Source organism: Cavia porcellus, unplaced genomic scaffold, assembly GCF_034190915.1.
Source record: "Cavia porcellus strain 051 isolate PalLab524CR breed Dunkin Hartley unplaced genomic scaffold, mCavPor4.1 scaffold_1, whole genome shotgun sequence".
NCBI classification, from domain to species: domain Eukaryota; kingdom Metazoa; phylum Chordata; class Mammalia; order Rodentia; family Caviidae; genus Cavia; species Cavia porcellus.
The window spans coordinates 31,707,520-31,728,080 of NW_026947484.1; the positions used below are offsets into that span (position 1 = coordinate 31,707,520).

General features: G+C 32.5%; 1 protein-coding gene across 7 annotated transcripts in view; it reads right to left on the reverse strand.

Moving 5' to 3' along the window:
- Ralgapa1 (Ral GTPase activating protein catalytic subunit alpha 1) overlaps positions 1-20,561 on the reverse strand; it is a 240,660-nt gene that overhangs the window by 3,140 nt on the left and 216,959 nt on the right. For 6 of the 7 annotated variants that reach the window (XM_063246661.1, XM_013154645.3, XM_063246664.1 and 3 more), the window contains one exon: positions 7,048-7,172. In XM_063246661.1, coding sequence (XP_063102731.1) covers positions 7,048-7,172 — 125 coding nt within the window. Of the gene's footprint in view, positions 1-6,434; positions 6,466-7,047; positions 7,173-20,561 lie in introns of all 7 variants that reach the window. The other variant, XM_013154647.3, reaches the window with a different exon arrangement.

The window sequence follows — 20,561 nt, forward strand, 5'->3', positions numbered from 1 at the left end:
TTTTATTGTGAAATATAATTGGGCATGCAATGAGTTAGGGCGATGAAGTTTCACAACTGTCAGTACTTTTTCCATTCAAATATTATACTTACCAACTAATAAAACAAGTTCAAATAGGAAAAAAGAAAACAAGAAAAAAGTCTGTGAGAGATCCTATAAACATGTACTTTTTAAAGCATTCATTGTATTGGTGGCACTCAGAAAATATCTAGAGATATCCTGTCAACTATGACGCAAAAGTCACATTAAATGTACATTAAATGTAATTTAAACTAAATAAAAATTCAGTTCCCTGGTACCAAATATTAGTTACATGTCAAGTGTTCCAAAGCCACCTGTGATTAGTTGTCACCATATTGGACAAAGCAGATAAATAACATTTCCACCATCGTAGAAAAATTTACTAAACGAACTGCTTTAGAACATACCAAACTCACGAAAATATTTTCCTCACTCAATTCTTCACAGAAACAAACCTCTCTGAAAGTTTACTTCACAGCTATTTCTATTTCTATTCTAATTTTTTTTAACTATACCTATTCCTAAAATCTTTTTCTCACTACTTTTAACAGTAACAGTAAATATAGTTCCTCTTCAGATGCCTTTATCACTTAAAAAACAGAACAGCAACTCCTCCACCTCTCCCTTATTGCCTGAATGAAATCCCGCCTTCAGTGAACTAAGAGTTAAAGCAGACTTTTCATAGCATATAGTGCAGTTACCAGTACTTATTCATGTTTTAGCAAATGCTGTGTGATACTCAATATATCCAAATTCTATAAATATGTAGATAGACGTCAACCAACTACTGATTTTTACTACCAACCAATGCTGATTCATTTAATTACTTTTAAATTACTTCTACTATTAACATATCCTCAAGAAAAATTTTTAAAAATATCTGTATTGTGATTATGTTACACTCACAGACACTATGATTATAAACTGATAGTATAATAAACTGATTGATGTTGTATATTGATTACAATATACACTACTACAAATAACAAAATGAGTATGACTTTAGGTAGCTATACCTACACTATGAAAAGAAACTCAATGGATTTTTTGTGCTGCTTCACGACAAGCAGGACCAATTTAAAAGTACTAAACTTACTGGTTAAATCTTTTATAATATTGTAACTTTGAAAGCAATGTTATCATACTGACCTAAGAAAGAATGTGAATGTTAGAACGTAAGCATGAACCGATAGTTGTAAATTATATACCAAGTCTGTCACTTTATTAACTAACCTCAGACATTTTATTTGTAAAATAGAGACAATTATTTTGCAAAGTTGTAGGAATTAATGACCACAAATGCAAAGATCTTGGCATGTGTTAATAAAGAGCAAAATTTAACAGAATTTAAATAAGAATAGATAAAAATCAGAAAGAAATAGAAATTAAAAATATTTCTGAGGAAAAAGATCACCTATTCAAATGTGGAGAGTGCAACACATCCTTAGGTTTAGTTTTCAAAAAAAGAATTTGTTCTCTTTTATGTTGGTAGTCCTATAAAATGTAACTTTATATTAAAGGTCAAAATTACTCAAATAACATTGTTAAAGGAGTTGATAACTGATTAAAATTAGCATAGGTACAGTAATACATGTCATAAAACATACAACTTAAAATGAAATAGCACAGAAATATAGGTAAATAAGTAGTTTCATTTTAAGATATTCAAGACTATTATTACCACATACTTAGAACGAATCAAGTTAAGCTCATTATATTTCACCCTTTTACAAATGAGAAAACTGGGTGTAGGACACATTAAGTTCATGTGGATAACAAATGGCAGGACTATGATTTATGTCCAGAGAAATATGATTGCAAAGCCCAGATTTCTCCTCTGACAATCTTAAAGCTATTAAAAACATTTTTCAATGGGTAGGAAAGGCAGAACCCTCAAAATAAAAAAAAGTCTAACATCTTTTAATTTGCAAATATGACAGGCTATTGAGCTATCTCTTTTCCCCCCGATCAACAACATCAAGGAAATGAATATACTTAAGCTAACAGGTAATTGTAATAGTTAAGATTATGTACTCTGAAGTTAGACAAGTCTAGGCTGGAATACTAGCTTTACTGACTATCACATGATCCTGGGTATTTTTCTTAAAAAATAATTTCAAAGAATTGCCATGAAGATTAAAAAGGTAGTACATATACAGTATTTAGCATAGTACCTGACACTCTAACTGCTCAGTTATTATTTTATCATTTTCATTACAAAAAATTCACATCTGAATGAATACTTTCTATGGGAACTGAACCTAGTAATTACTGTCATAGAAGGTTAATAGATGTTATTTATGATCAGTATTATTTGCCTGTTAGTCAACAACATGTAAGCCAAATTTCTAAGGTCAAAGCACTAAACAGAATGCATTTAGGTGCCTCTATCTCCAAGCTAATACAGTGTTAAGCATGAGTAAGAATCTGCTTTTAAAAACATATTAAATGCATTTATAGCCTACATTACATATTAAAGGAAACTGATTTTCCTATTGGTATTTACCAATAATACTTAGGATATTTATAAAATAACTATTTCCGAGCTAAATTATTTTCTTTTAGATCATTTCATAGCCTGGAAAGAAGAGGAGAGGTTAAAATAACTTTCAAAGGACACTGAGTTAAAAAAAAAAAAAAGATACCTAAAGCAATAGCAAAAGTTGGACGATCCATTCTACTGAAATATTCAGATAGATAGATCTGATAATCATTTCCTATCTATATGATAATGCTAATTTTGCAAAATAACCGCAAGGCTGAGGTTAGAATGAAGGTAGATTGGATGCTACCCTACGTATTTATGGTTACTCTAAGTCACTTCCGCTTTTGACAGCATATACACTATTTTAAATCATTAGTTTTAAAACATTTTCTTTTTTCCCTTTTTCTTTCCTGTGGTACTGGGAATTAAACCCAAGGCCTTTGCAATGAACTATATCCCCAGGCTTTTGTTCCATTTTTTATTTTGAGACAGGGCCTTGTTAAAACTGCTAAATGTGCAGGCTGGACTTAAATTTGTGGTCCTTATGCCTCAGCCATAACATTTCTTTCAGCAGAAACTTATTTCTAAAGGTACCTACAGAAGTGCTCTATTTGTACAGATATACATACATGAGTGTATATATTTATGTATGTGTTTGTGTATATAAAAAGAAAAGAGAGAGAAGGAGAAGGGAGACTGAAACAGCAAACTCTAATTGGTAAGGAACTGAAACCTCTAATCTATTGAAAAGCAACCCATGGAAAGGTATCTCCTGGCTTAGATTATTAGAGATAATTTTAGATGTACTAAATAATAGGATTTCAAAAATATTTTTGGCTGCTACACTAAAAATTATATAATATCAAAAATTATGTTATTCTAGTGATTTTAATACTGAAATTGAAAAACACAAACCACTAATCTTTACTGTATACTTTCAGTAAAACTGACTCCAACTGCTTGTTGACATTCTATAATTTTTTTATGATTAAAAAATAAAACACTCCCCACAACAATGTTGAAAGACAATGCAACATTTGAGAAAGATATAAACATTTCTTGTTTCTTTTTGAGACAGGGTTTTGCTATGCAGTTCAGGCTGGCCTTGAACTTACTCTGTAGCCCAAGCATGCCTTGAACTAGCAGCAATCCTCCTGTATCAGCCTCCCAAGTGCTGGGATTATAGGCATGTGCTACCATGCCCAGCCAGATACAAACATTTCTGAACTACTGTTACCTGGCCAGAAAAAAAAGTTATTTGGCTTCATGCGTACAAGATGTGTTACAAATATACAAAAAACTCAAGAAAACAATCACTAAAACATTTGACATTTTCCACATTTATGCTTGACAAAGATAAAGGGATTTTTTTTCTGTAGTTTTTTTAAAAAAGGACAAGAAAAATCTAATAATATTTTAATGTAGTTATAGAAGATCAACAAAGTGTGACATCACAACATTTCCCTCAATGACCTTAGGGATAAAAATAATTTCCCTTAAGTATCAGTCTACTGCCACAGACAGTACATTTGAGAAAATATAATTATGAAATATATGAATCAATTATGATATACCAAAATCTTTCAAGTCAATTTATATATTATCACGGCTGGTACCTCAGTACCAACCAGGAAGTATTAATATTAACTAGGAAGTGAGTTTTAGATCATCTTGAATCAAAATAAGAAAAAAATTTACAGTTTATGTTTTTTTGCTCAGGACTGAAGCCAGGGCTTTGAACATGTGAAATATGCACTCTACTGCTGAGCTATTTCCCAAGCTTCCCCAAATAATATTTTTCTATACTATGCCAAAGAATAGAAGTATATATAGGGATGGTTAGAGAGACTATGATCATCATGCTGATATTTCTATTTTTATGCTGGTGTTTCTTTAAAACTTAATTTCGAATTACTGCACTAGTACAGATTAGTATTATTTTATATGCATAGCGTATATGTGATATCTACAGTTGATTCTCAATTGCAAGTATAAATTCAATTCCTCAATGTGGCAAACAAATTTTATTGTATGCTTTAAGAAAAATGAACCCAGTAAACTTTATAATATTGTACCATTTTTGCAAACTAGAAGTCAGGTTTAATTTGCTATTATATGGCTTATTTCATGTCTTTCTCTCCCTCTAACTTAAAATGTTAAAGAACATTCTATATGTAGTGGTACAAGGCAATATGTGAAATTAATGGAAGAAAAAAAGACTATTCAGGTACTATAATGCCTTTGCTACTGTAGAAGTATATATTTCGTTTTTATTTTATTGTGTTGAACTGAGGGCCTCTGTGATAAAAATTGTTTGTTGTAACTATTAAAGTCTATGAAAAACTTACATAAATGTATTCAGTAATATTGCTACCATTGTTTACAGGCAAAAATACTTTAGAATGCATATCTTGAATGGATCCTGAAGGCAAAAACATTTTTAAGGACTACAATATTAGGTTTATGTTCAAATTCATATTTTTATTATTACCTAAGTAAGACCATTAATAATACTTAAATAACTAGTAATAAGAGTATAAGTGTTGTTTCAAACAACTTATTAATAAGAACAGTAATACATTAAAAAAGAAGTCAACATAGCTTTGACTTGGTCGCTATAGCACCCTTTATTTAATGTCTCAGAATGTGAAAATGTAACTTACTTCCCACATTGTTTACCTGGTTAAGCGCAGGATAGTAAGCAAAATATGAAAATAACATTTAGGTGACAAATATGAAAGGCTCCAGCTGGTAAACAATCCCAACATTAAAAATGAGCAGCCTTTATAAATCTAAGGGGAAAAGTTAGTCCAAAGGTTGCCTAAAAACACTAATGTACTTTTCAACTGTGAAATTTATGACTTGATAAGTATTAATTATTTTTAATAGTCTGACATGTTATCAGAAATCCTTTGTTAAACAATGAATTGGCAAGTGTACTTAGTTTGTTTTTGCTGGTCATAAGTTTACTTTCAGTATCTTTTACCTTCTCCTGTTAATGCCAAGCTGAGTTTTAGATGGCATCAATCCATTAAAGCAAATCCTACACTTTATTTCATTTTCAAAAGATTCAACATAGTCTGATATGATTTTTCTCTTTGTCAGGTTTTTTTTTTTTTTTTGTCTTTTTCCTTTTTATCGGTACCGGGGATCGAACTCACGACTGCCTGCTTGCAGGGCAGGCGCTTATGCCGCTGAGCTAAATCTCCAGCCCCAGGTCTTTTTATTAATGGAAAGAGATCTAAGTTTTTTGGTAAAATTATTTTTCTAGTGGCAAATCAATTATGACAGGAACGGAATCTTTAATTTTATTAACTAAACTTCAATTGAGAATTATAGTAATTTCTTTCCAGAAAAGATTAAGTTAAAAAAGGAATGCTATGTCTTTTAAATGTATTTAATACAAAGAAAACTTATTTAACATAAAAAGAATTTACAGGTTTCTTATGATTAATTTCATATTCTTTTCCTGCTTCCCTTTGAACACCATTAGAACAGTCATCTTTGTATTTCAGGTGCCTGGTACAGTGCAAGGCGCATGGAGAGTAACCATTTAGTGAGATATTCAATAGCAACGCAACACATTACAAAATACAAAGACACACTACTTCAGTTCAATGGTACTATTCTTTCATGCTGAGAAACAAACAACAATAAAAGGTCAATATAACAAACTGTAACTAGTTTCAGCCAAGGGGTTCTATTATTAGTTATTTTAATCACCAAACCACGTTAGTGTTTCATGCAGACCTGGGTTAGTATAATTCTAAAAAAAAAAAATTTAGTGACAATTTCTGAAATGTTTAGTATGAACCAGGGCAGTGTTAAATTTGTTTACTGTCTTGTGTTACAAGGTGAGAGCTTGCTAATTTTAAAAAAGGAAATGAGAAAAGAACAGAGGAGTATTTTGGTTGACACTTTGTCTTACCTTCAGATAAACAGAACTGATATTTAATGATCTAAAGAGGGAAAATAAATGAAACAATCATAAGGAGTGCAAGATATTACAGAATAGGAAGGCCATGAGTCATTTATTTTCTTAATGATTTCTTCAAAATTAGTTATTGTATTAATGCAGTACCCTCTTAATCTTTAAATATAACATAATACATTAATTACTTGTAAATGTAGACTAGCTTTTTTGAAAGACCAGAGACAGAGAGAGAGAGAGAGAGAGAGAGAGAGAGAGAGAGAGAATATGAGGGAGAATGAATATTCTTGGCCATAAAATTTGATCTTCTAAAGTTGAGAGTGCATGCTCAACTTCTGTTTCTTTCTCAGATACTTCAGTAACAATTTCAAGAGACACAGGGGCATTAGTAGTTCAGATAAAATGTGGTACATGTATTTTTATAAAGATTGTTGGCTTTTTAAGGAACCGTGTTTGGGTAAAAGAAACCATAAATCAAATTTACAGGCCAAATTCAAATAGTTATTTATATTTCAGCAATCAGAATTTTATTCAAGCAAGTTTTTAGAACAAAAGGGTACTGCATTTCAAGTTGCAATCACAAGTAACTAATACTTGCTTTTTATCTTACCGGCATCAGAAGGTAAATGATGGTAGGGAGCTGGAGAAAAAACCTGTGCTGCAAAATCTTCAAATGTTGTTGGTTCTAAATGGTGCTGAACAATTGTTTGCAGGTAACGTGCTCTCTCCTCATAGCTGATTTCCTTCTGTTAAGGTTGAACTTAAATGTAGCTTACATTGGAAATAAACGGATCTCAGTAAAAAGGTGTATTATGGTTGCCAGAACATTATTTCTTGATACATCATTCACTAATCATTTTTACATATGATTAACAGTATGCCTATTTAAAGCTAAAAATACTTTTTAAAGAAGTTTACTCGTGATACCACTATAAATGATAGCTTAACAGGGACACATTTATTAGAAAATAATTATAATGCTAAAGTTTTGAAAGATAGAACAGTTTACTTGAGAAAGAGTTCAACAGTTATCAGGTCAGCCCAGGCTCCTCTTGTTAATCAGCTTCCAACAGCAGATTTACTCTCAAAGCTGCATGATAAATATTATGAGGCTGCTTAAAATATTTTGTCCAAAATTCTGTATTTTTCATTTGTAAAAACTTATTGTACAAAATTCCTGCATATCTTCTTCATTTTCTAAAAATCCCTGCATTTTCTGAACAATTGTTCTCATTTTGAATGGGAGACTACTGTTGTTATAATCCTTGAATAACTCCATGTGGTTACTCCATAGCTGAATCTGTATGTCAGGAAAAAATACCCAGTCAATTATAACACTGAAACAAGCAGGACTATTTGCAAAGAGTCCACAGGACTCCTAAATACTGTCTAACAAAGCATCTACAGGGCACTGACACTGACAGAAAAATACTGTACTTCCTTTTCACCACATTTTCTTCTCTGATATTATTGACAAGCAACCAGTATCTTTAAGTGTTGTTGCTTTCGAACAACCCACTCCAGGCTTCCTGTTTCAGCAGGTCTGATTGTGCTGTTAGCACAGAGAGGGCGAGAAAGAGAGAGAGAATATTTCTGTTGTTCAAGAAAGCAACTATGGAAATGGCTGTCAAAATGTAGAGCAGCAGGCAGCAACATACAATTATCAGGAAAAACTCACATGCTGACTTCATGTCATATAGTTCCTGAACTGAGAAATCAGTTAACCTTTCTTCTACAACTTTTAAAAGTTTTCCTGCTGTACTCAGTGTGCCATGTTGACATTTAAATAAGGATAATAAAAATGTATGTAACACATTTAAATAAGGATAATAAAAAGTCTATTGGTTCTTCATTTGCCAGTGATTTTTTTTCTAAAACCCATTTTAATATTTTCTTCTCAAAACTCCTCATCTTTAAAATACTGCCACTTAATTATTATAGCTCTATAATTGCAATAGAAATTGTACACTAAGTTTACAACTCAGACTAAGAAAAATAAATAAGAGGAAGACAATTTAAACTTAATTCAATTGGAGATACTATGGGCAGTTACATTTATAAAAGTTAGTTGAGTTAGAGGGAAAAGCCTAAGAGTTAAAGGTAAGACTATAACATATTCGTTATAAATTTGCCTTTGATTCTGATATCTTTGCTTTTAAAATTATGTGTGTACTTTTTGTATTACAATTTATTTTATGCATCAAATATTGAATAGCTTGAATTCCAAATCCTTTTTTTTTTTTTTTTTTTTTTTTGTCTTTTTCATTTTTATCGGTACCAAGGATCGAACTCACGACCGCCTGCTTGCAAGGCAGGTGCTTATGCCACTGAGCTAAATCCCCAGCCCCGAATTCCAAATCCTTACAATTCATCATTTTAATTTCATATACTGGTGTTAAAGTTCAAAAGAATTTCACTTCTGAAATGGGTAGCAACAGAACAAGATGTTATATTAAAATGATTGGTGGTAAGGATTTTATAGAAGGATAAAGTGGTCATTTTTTTAGTCCAATATACATAGGAAAGTAATATAGCACTTTTTTTTAAAGGAGGTTATATATGGTTATAAATGGAAGAGGATGAAACTGATGGTTCAATCTAAATAATACCACATATCTCACAACTTGTTGGAAAGTACTTTTTTTCATTGGGGGAGATTCACAGCTGCCGAATTTTCTGCAGTTAATAGAGTCCTTTGATTCACAGCAGTGCCCCTTGTACAAAAAATACTGGCCTTTGTGTATTACCAGAAACTAATTTTCTATTTGGCTGAAAAGGGAAAAATGGGGTTATTGCTTCTCCCTCCTACAGAGCTTTTCATTATGCCTGATGCACTCAACTTCTAAGCTCTTCTGAGAAAAAAAAATAACTGAAGAGGCAAGAGGTAGAAAAATGAGCTTGTTAGCACATTAGAAGTGAAGTATCTTGGTGGGCCCTAGAAATTCCCAGTGGTGTGTTAACTTATCACTCTATGCATGCTGGCACTGATAGTCTCCCAATTGATCACTCTCTTTTCGCACCAAAGGTGCTGCCAGGAAGCAAAGGCTGAAGGCCCACAGGAGAACAGTCTGCTATCAAAACAAGCTGTTTTTAAAAGTCTGCTTGAATGGGTAAAACGCTTCATGAAAAGTAGGGTGGAGACACCTACCTGCTTTGAAAATGCTCTACTTTCAGAGGCCTATAAAATGAAATATTTTACTTTATCTTATTATATTTAGAGTTTACACAAAAAAATTAGAAAGAAAGGAAATGTTAATATTTAACACGAGGACACTTCCAATGTAATAAGTTTATTAATGCAGGAAAATGAGTATCTAAATAAAACAGTTTGAGGAGTAATTTTACCTCATTATATAAAAGGAATATAAAACTAAGAAACACTAATAGCTGCACAAAACTAAAATTATCCTGACACAGCATTTTTATTTTATATAAAAACACAAGGTATTGGGGCTGGGGATTTAGCTCAGCGGCATAAGAACCTGCCTTGCAAGCAGGCGGTCGTTGAGTTCGATCCCTGGTACTGATTAAAAAAAAAAAAAGACATAAAAAAAAAAACCACAAGGTATTTAATAGTTACAATAAACTTCATTAGTGAAATATTTCTTAAACGATTTTAAAAAAATCTAAGTGGCAGAGTGAGGGAAAACAATCATTAATGGATGATTTTTAAATGGAAAACTAGTACTTATTACATAATAGCAAAGGCTAACACCTAAAGTTTCTTGTTTTGAGGATTAACTTCAGAAAACACTATTGGCTTGGTAAATAATGGCAATTTACCTTCAAAAGCTATGTGTACTTTATAATTTCCTAAATTTGATATAGACAAAATAAATAAAAACAAACTAATCCAACACATGATATATGTAACTTTACCTTTTTTTTTTTAAAACTTCAGAAAACATTCTAAGGAGAGATGATAAACTCTAAGTATTTAAATCCTAATCCTACAAGGTACTTTTGTTATAGCAATGATTACAAACTTTCAAACAGAGCTATTAACATGTACAGTTGTAATCAGAATTTAAAGTAGTTAATTCCTATATCTCCTTATAAAAGGTTAGATACTCTTAAAAGGTAGCTCTCTAGGGAAGTTATTAGTACCTATTTATTGAGTGGAATACACAAACTTGACAGCCAGCAACAAGAAGACAAGTCAAGCTATATTCCAGCTGTGAGTGAGTGTTGCCAATAGCATTAAATTAAAAAAAAAAAAACCAAAAACTGGAATGGGTAAGATGATAAAAAGGAGAAAGTAAACTAGTAAAATATTCAAAGCAAAAATTTAAAATACAGATTTAAGTTGAACTGAGATGGTTTCTGTTATAAATGTAAAGTTCAAGCTAAATTTAGCTATAAAAACATTTGATGAGGGAGACTTTTAGCTGGTAGGAATCTTTAATACAGAACTAGCCAATCAAAGGAAATAACACACAGGTGCTGCAATCACAGCAATATAATTATCCACTAATCCTTCTTCCTTTCTGCAAAAGTAGAAAAGAGGAAGGAATATTACTATTTTAAAAATAATAAAGAGAACTAAACATTCTCTACAACATAGAAAAGGGTTAAATCTAATCTTCATTAAATTAACTTTATTATGCATTTTAAGTAACTTTTTAATTTTAAACTTTAAGAGCAGCTGTTAAACAGGGGTTCAATTTCAGGCCGGTTCTGGAAAGGTAAGTACGAATTCTCTTTGCCACAGTCTATCTGTATGTTAAATGGGGATACCACCAACTGCTCCTATTTACTTCATTGGAGTGTTAAAGAGAAAGGGTATAAATACAGGGTAACTCAAATGTGCCCTTTCATCTGTGCTGAACATAGTTTATTCTGATGATTGGCTCACATCTTGGCAAATAGCAGGTGCTGTCTCTAGGAGTTTTCAATTCAGATCAAGAAATACATTCAGGTGCAAGAACTCTCTGATAATATTGGCAATATTTCTAATTTGTGTTGTCTACATAGGGACTTTTGATTTTCTTTACGCGAAGAAACTGATTTCTCATGGGGCACAGGTACTACAGCAGTACCAAGTATTTCCTTCTTATTAACATTTAGAGAGAATGAATAAAAGAGATTTGGTTTTAAAGAAGCAACACCTCTCATTTTCCATAGATCTCTTAATTTGGTAATTCTCAACTGCTTTTAATGTAGAAATGGGAATACTTCCAATTTTATGATCAAAAATTCTATAGAACACCCTGGTAAATTACATATTTAGCTCAAATGTGATGTAGGACTAGACTGAAATGGAATTTTTTGTTGCATGTTTACATAAACATGTACTATACACAAGAATGAATATCAAGTATAATTTTCACTAAAAGGAATTATGAAAATTGCAGTTAACAGGCAGTGATCAAAAACCTGGATCATTATTTTATTGTTCAGGGTTAATGTTTTGTTTCTTAAACAAGAAAAAAAATCCTACTGGTACTTTTTAAGAAAAAACACGAATGAAATGTTTTGTATATGTGCTTGATGGCACTGTCTCAAGGATTTAAGGCCTACTCTGAAATTTTGAATTTAGTAAACATTTTTTTTTTTTTTTTGTCTTTTTCGTTTTTACCAGTATCAGGGATTGAACTCACGACTGCCTACTTGCAAGGCAGGCACTTACGCCGCTGAGCTAAATCCCCAGCCCCTGAATTTAGTAAACATTTGCTGCAACGTTAAGATATTTTGTGGTTTTTAATATGTAGAAATTTCATATCTTTTTCTGTATAGAAGATTGCAAGAATGATGGTGATAAGAAGAGGGAGAATTATTATTATTATTATTATTTGAGACAGGGTCTTTGTAGTTCAACCTGTCCCTGAATTCACTACATAGCCCTAGCTGGCCCTGAACTCTAGGCGATCATCCTGGTTCAGCCTCCCAAGTGCAGGGGTTACAGGTGCTTTACACCATGCCTGACAGGGAGAATTTCAAGAGTAAAAATTTAGTAATTTTGATTATTGATTTGTATCTTTAAGCCATATAATCTGTGTAGGCACTAAAGAAATAAAGATACAATACATGGACTCTGCTCCTATGACATTAGTCTCTCCACAAGTCTAAACACAAAATGGACAATTAAAATTTAATATAAATAGAATTATGGATTACTAGTCTCTAAAGTACATAAGAAATTGTAGATTATTGGGAGAACAAGTATGAAGATAGAGGCTCTCTGGAGTTGGGGTGGGAAAACTATCAAAGCCAATGTTAAGCTACCTTATTTATGAGAACGAATTTGACTACACCTAAGCCTTTGATCTTGCTGACCCTCTTTAATATAAAAAGTGAATAAGGCACAATTTATAATTATGTAAAGTGTAACACAAGAAAACTAATTTATTCTTTAAATGTGCATAATTGATTAAAGAGAAAGTCTATACAGGTCAAAAATAATTAGAACTCATAACTCAGCACTGAACATTTTCCCTTCACTGTGACAATTTTTTAAAAAATTAAAGAATTTTCATAAATTCTGCAATGGTATTGAGATAATATGTTTTTTTCTGTTCTATTAATTTAAGAGCCATCCATAGAGATGGGAGAAGACTCTTTGAGAAAAATCTATACAGATAAAAGTCAAACAAAGGGTAATTTTAAACCATTTTAGCCAGATTTATGAAAATCCTTGAAAAATATTTGGAAAAATTTAAATTAGATATTCTTCAACTTACAATGGTGATACCTTTTGATAAATCTACTTAAGTTGAAAATGCATTTAAGTCACCTAACAACCTATGGAATATTAAAACCAAGTATTGCTGTACACTAGACTATAGGATGTTTACCTAACAATCACTTGGCTGTCTGGGAGTTGCCCAAGATTGCTAGAGTACTCTATATTCCATTGTATGTTGCTAGCTCAGGCAATGACCAAAAATCAAAGTATAGCTCCTATTGAATGTGTATTGCTTTCACATGACATAAAGTTAAAGTATAAGCCACATTTCAAACTGGGGATGTATGTAGATAAGTTTTAAAAAGATATTTGAAAAGGATTAAATGAAGTCAAGGCATCATTTGAGAATATTTAGAGTATTTAAACTAGAAAGAGGCTATACCTATCATCATTACTTTCACAAAACTTAGTGAACTCAGAAAAATGTTTATTCAGCAATAAGCCTGGCCTCAATGGGTCTGCTCGGAAAAACAAAACTGCTGATGTACAGAGTTGGGGCTACAACCTTTTAATTAATAGCCCAGTGCTCTTGTACATCCAATGATCTCATGTTGTGTGGAGGAAAATGGCCTATTATCATGTTAGCTATTTCTAAGGCGGTCAAACAATGAGTACTAGCTTGAATTCTAAGATTGGCAAATTTTTGAAAAATATGTATACTGCCATATACATTAAAATTATAATTATAATAAGTCCCTGAATGTTCTAAAATAAGTCACTTAGTATTTTAGTTTTAAAGGGCTTGCAATATCTTTAAATAATCTGAGGTAATATCACTGCACAGTCCTAATGAAAAATAAGAATTTTACTGAGATATATGGTGGATACCTTTTCCAAGTACACTTCAAGGATTTGATGCTATTATTAGTTGTAAAGTGGCAGATTTTTTGAAATATAGAGAGTATTTTTTGAAATATTTTTTGAAATATTTTGTAATATTTTTTGAAATATACAGAGTAATCATGTATCCTAAGGACTGGTAGGCACTGTTCATTTATAAGAGAAAAGTAACAATACTGTGTATCTTACAAAGCAAGATCTGGAAAATTAATGATTGGCAGGGGGAGAATTTCTTTCCTACTATATTTTATAGTTTATTCAGGAAACACAGAGTGTACTACATATGCAACAAAAATAAAATTCTCCTTAACAGCAGGAACCTTGGTATTAATATTATTTACTTGTATGATATTAATAGAAATTCTGAAAGTATGCAACAGGTTATGACAAACTGTCTATTTTTATGTCTTATATTAATGAAATTCTTTAGTAGCTGATACTATCTACACCATGAAGGAAAAGCTGTGATTTGTCAGAGCAGACAAAGCTGGGCTTTAATCCATCCTTTTAACCATATTGCCAAGTCTATATTGTTTTCACTGCGTCTCAATTAGGAGACAGGCAGGACACCTGGTACTTCTTTATCTAAGTCCCATGGGCTGCCAGATGACTCAAAATCCATAACAGGTGCTAAGGCAGTGTGAGGATACCCCTATTATTGAAAGCTGGAGTTGAATAAAATTTGTACCATATATAATTGCTCATACATCAATTACTAAATGACAACATTAAAAAGTTGATAAGTTCACTTCTACCAAAGTTCATGTAAATACATTTTAAAAGATTATCCTTAAATAAATAGGCTTAAAATTTTCAACCTATGTAAAGGCTCTAAAAATCTTTCTTGGTTTAATAATCTTAACAATCTTGTGATTTCCAGAAACCCTAACATCATTATAAAATGTGTATGTATCTATCCTACTGTTGAATGAAGCAAAACATCTAAAAGAAAAATTGAGTTCTCTGGATTTCAAATGTAAAGAAATGAATATTTTGTACATTCATTCTTGCTAAGACCTGCTTCAAAAAATGTTATTATTAATTTAGTAATGTGGCATTCTTAGTACCTATATGCCTCAAAATCACTAGTCCTAGAGTAGAAGTTTTAAAAACAGTGGGGAGATACAGAAACATAATCACTTTGTATTGTTTCTTTTAGGAACAAAAATTTCATAACATTAAAGTTGAGGAAACAAATATATTAGTATTTAACTAAACTCAGACCCTGTAAGAAGAATGTAAAAAGAAAAGAAATAACCAAACAAGTGAGATTTTACAGTGTACAATTACTTAAGCATTATCTCTACCTAAATGTGCACTAACTTAATTAAGACTTTGTTTTAATGCTGTAATTATCGAGAATACAAAAAAAGTGATTTTATTATCATAGTAAGTAGAAACAAAGTACTGCAAACTGTCATTTAAGACAGTGTCATAGAATCTATGATAAGGAGCATATTGGCTTAAACTAATGCACTATATGCCCCCAGGGAATGATAGGCTGAGACACTGGACTTTAACATCAAAATCTACCCATTAATCTTGACTTAAATATAATCTATTCTACAGTAAAAGGAAGAATGGGCATTCAATGAATTACGGTTTTTGAAATACTGCAGTGATGTATTTACTAAAATCACTTAAGGGGATATGAGGAGATGGAATACCAGTAAATTTTACAGATTTACTAGTTTTACAAAACATGCATTTGACTTTCCCCAGATTCAGCAAGAACATCCCATTTTTAAAAACAGATTTTAAAAAGTTTTCTTCAAGTCTTTTCCTGATCTTATGTAAATACAAGGTGCATAAATTGCAATATTGTCAACTTAATTTCAGCTGGAAAAAAATCATCTGTGGAAATATACTGTGGGGTCAGAATCCCTGGAGGCTGAAAACAAGCTTTAATTAAAAAAAATGGTAGTCATTGTTTCTTTGCATCAGAATGACCAACTGCTTGCTGACAGGACTGACCAGAAGAAAACAGAAGGACCAGGGGAAGAGTGTTTATACAAACATCAGAACATATAAGACTTCATCAAAAAGAAAACAAATCTCACATTTTTAAATGATATACAAAACTAGACATAATTCAGTAAGATAACTGTAGGCTAGAACAACTACCAGTTATTCATTTAAGTGATAAATATTTAACCTTAAGATGTGCTAATTTACCTTTAGTGTATTCTTTTGGCATTTGCAACTGTTACACAAAGTTAATTTACATTTCTATACTAATTCAGCTAATATGTATTTAGGTACCACTTGGGAATCCTAAAAAAGTGTAAAGGAAATAAAATCAAAATTTATAACCTTATTTGATATGTGAATTATGGAGGTTTAATCTGTTTCCTCTTATTTAAAATTTTTTATGGACTAAAAATACATTATTTTCACCTAAACATAAAGAATATTATAAAGCAAAGCTCCTATTTTCTCTGATATAATTTGGTGGCTAAAAATAGATAATGGCATGTTAACAAGGGATTACTACAGGTGGTTGCTTAAATATATTCATTTCTTTCTGATGGTAGTTATGTGCTAAATAAAAGTCAACACTCCTATAAAGAAAGTAAATGTAGAAACATCAGTTCTACAACAGCAATTTTTGTTCCTTCTCTTTTCTGAACAGCAATTAGTAAAGCAACCCCTTCCCCTCCTCCCTAGCTGTCAAGCTGTTGAGAGCAGTTTGCAACTTGACAATGGTACCATTGTGAATGCTCTCTGGGCTTCCTTCCCACAGAGAGTTAAATGGGCAGTTCCTGCTGCCTATGATTGGTGTCCAGTGAAATAATACTCAAGAGCCAGGTTTTATCAGCTTCACGCCAAAGAAGTGAAGCCAGGGAACCCAAGCCTTCATATCATGCTGGACCATATGCCAACCCTGATGGCCCTAAAGGTTTATCACTAAGAATCAGGATCCATCATGTCCCTTGTGAAATTTCACTTCACATACCTTATGTGAAATGCAAAGCTTCACTAAAAACCGAACCTTCTTTACAATTGGTATGAACAGATGGATGGTAACAGTGGTTTGGCAAGCAAAAGTTAAGATTTAAATAGGCTATATTTTAGGATTTGAGAGGAAAAGCAGTTAGAAGAAAATGTGATCTATGCTCTATAGTTTTATTTTAATTCTATTATTGAGTTAGTAAACATTCAATATAAAAAATTCATGGTTAGTACAATAAAATAGATAAAAAGCACTTTAATTCCTATGTCAAACAAGTCTGATTTAAGCTTTATATCCTTTATTTTGCTCTCTGAAACTCCCAAGTAGCATCTGAATCTAGTTAATTTTATATTTAAACAAAGACTACATAATTTGAGTATTATGTGGCAGGTGTGCTGAATAATAATGTGGGTATACTGAAGCGCTTTCATCACTAACAAAACATTGGATTAAAAAAAAATTCTCATTCTTGGATAGGCAAGAAGGTAAACAAGGAAGAAAAGAAACATCAAGTTTGGCTGTTTTTAAAGACTAGTTTGCCCATATCCTGATAGTGTTCTTTATCTTCTTTCTGGTGCAATGTGATATATGTGTATGACCCAGCTGTCTACACTGGCATACATGGACTATACTGTCACACTACTTTTCCTTTGCTATTTTTTTTTTTAACAATGAAGCCCAATGTACTATAAAACAGAATGAAAGCACTTCATTTATCAATAATGTGTTAAAAGTATAATAATGGATAAAAACACTGTAATAAAGAAGAGCAACTTTTATGAAAAGTGTGAAAAACTGCTAGACAAGAATCCATCCTGAGTATATCACATAAAAAAGTAAAATCTCAAATGGTCTTTTAAAGATGGCAAATATTTAAAAAGTGGCAAATATGTGTAAATATTATCAAACACCTACCCAAATATAGTAGCATACCCCTGTAATCCCAGCATTCTGGGAGGCTGAGACAGATAGATCTAGAGTTCAAGCCTAGCATGTACAGTGTGACTTAGTGAGATCCTACATTAACAGTAAAAAAATAAAAAAAAGATTTGGGAATGTGGCTCAATGTGAAGACCCTGGGTTTAATCTTCGGTACCACAAAGCAAATCAACCAAATATTTAGAGACCTTCGTCTCATTATGAATAAAATAATACTGGCTACCACAGCTATTAGCTAACTATATGAAAATAATAAACTTAGTTTGGAAGAGCTTCTCTAGATAAAATAAAATAAAAATGATAAATTCAAACTCAATGGTCTATTCTACCATAGGTAAAAAGTATACAAAATCAGATGCACTGTCACTTTAGATACTGGCTACTGTATTATTGTCAGAAGCACTAGAAAATCAACTTTACATTGCTTTGCTTTCTGCTTGACTCCAGTATCTGGTTTTGATCTATATCTTGGTCTTTATTTGCCACTATTCTTCTGTCTGCCTTGTATCATTTAGTAGCATGAATTCCATACCCCCCACCCTCACCTCCACAATTTTTGTGGTGCTGGGGATGAACTGAATTCAGGGCCTCACACATGCCAGGCAAATGCTCTACCAATCATCAGGCATCTTTAGCTTCTCCTTGAATTTCTTGACCATATACCTTTATGCCTCTATGCCCATTTCCTATTCCTGAAAGACTTCCCTGACCCTGTGTCATAAGGTCCCATGTGTCTCTGAAGTAGTTACCAGAACAGCCTTGATTGGTAAAACCATTTCTAATTCTCTTGCCCCCTCTCTGCTTCCACTTAACATTAATCATCTTTACTGCCTCACTTTGAACACATAGTCAAAACTGGACTCTGTTCAGTATACATTTCATTCATCCACTCACAGGGCTCTCCTCTCCCACAAGACTGTAAACTCCTTCAAAGCACTGAGTTTTTTCTGTCTCTAACTTTTTTCTTCACAGTGCTTCCCATTTGAGGGGTAGACAATAAATATCTGGTGAATAAATGATTCAAAATAACTTAGCAATATTGCCAAACAGCTGTTAAGTTTGTGAAACTTAACAGTTTGTGAAACTTAACAGTAGAGAGTGAAAACAAGTATTTCTAGAATCAAAACAATATTTAGGGCTGGGGACGTGGCTTGGTAGTAGAGCTCTTGCCTTGCATGCACAATGCCCTAGGTTTGATCCACAAAACAAAATAAAATCAATATTTAGAGAAGTAGAAATGACCACATACTGAAGTCACTTTTGTGAGCTACCACAGTTTATGGTTTTTTTTTTTTTTTGCTTTTGCTTTTGTTTTTGTTTTCTGAGACAAGGTCTCACCATGAAGTTCAGACCAGCCTTGCAGTCATTATGTAGCACAGGCTAGTCTCAAACTCATGGCAATTCTCCTTGGGAGGCAATTCTCAGCCTCCCAAGTGCTGGGATTACAGGCATGCACCACCACTCCTGACAACTATCACAGTTTAAATATTAGTAAATTTTTAAAAAAAGATTCTCAAGAACCTTAAGGGAATGTTATTTTCAGACATGCTGGTTCAGTTCCACAGAATATACTTTATCATCACCCCAAATTTATTACATACTTATTGCCTTTATATCTTTTTGAAGAGCACAGTCAGATTTGGTAGACTAGGGGCTGGGGATTTAGCTCAGCAGCATAAGCGCTTGCCTTGCAAGTGCGTGGTTGTGAGTTCGACCCCTTGTACCGGTTGAAAAAAAAAAAAAAGATTCGGTAGACCAAACTAATATCTCCAAAGACATGCAGTGTTTCCTCAATAATTGTAAAGAAGCCCCCTAGAAAACCAGTAACACCACCAACAGGCATATAACTGCCAACCACTGAAAAGAATAGATGAACAAATTAAAACTGACACAGTAAGGAATATCTCAGTCCTTATAGAATTGCTACACATGGCTAGGGCTCACATAAATAAATATTTACCTAAACAGACTATGAGGCTTGATGGCAAAATATTTATAGGCCAATGGATTAAGCACAGCAAAAAGTGCTTTAAAAGTACTACCCAAGTACTTTGTAAAGACTCACATGTCTCCATTAGAGATGTTAGGTAAATAAGAATGTTTTGTACTCTTGGAGAGGTCCTACAATAGGATTAATATCAATGGTACGATGCCTGCTAACATTTCAAAGACCAAAAAACCTGTACCAAAGAACCTGGATCACTTAAGTGAGGCATTTTGTTTAAAAAAATTAACTTCTTTGAAGCATAAAAATCCATAATTATAGACCTTAGGGTTTTTAACAACTAACAAATTGTTCATGAGATACAATATTCTCATTTAGAAACAATGAAGAGTATGACTTTTTTTTTTTGGAACCGGGGATCAAACTCATGACCTCATGCTTGCCAGGCAGGTGCTTGTGCTGCTGAGCTAAACCTCCATCCCATGACACAGATATTAACAGCTAACAGAATTACTAATGTAAACAATAAAGCTCAATGAGCTTTGAAAATAATGATACACAATGCATTATTTTATTTTTGTGATGGGACTTTATCTTTTCATAAAAAAAGAAAAAGTTCAAGCAGCAAAACTGGAGACCTCACTTACATCTAGATTCCCACAGATGCTCCCTAGTGTTCTGTAGCTACCTACTACTTCCTTTGCCATATAGCAAGTATAAGCTTTCAGGGCTACTACTGCACAGAGCCTCCCAGGAGGGAAC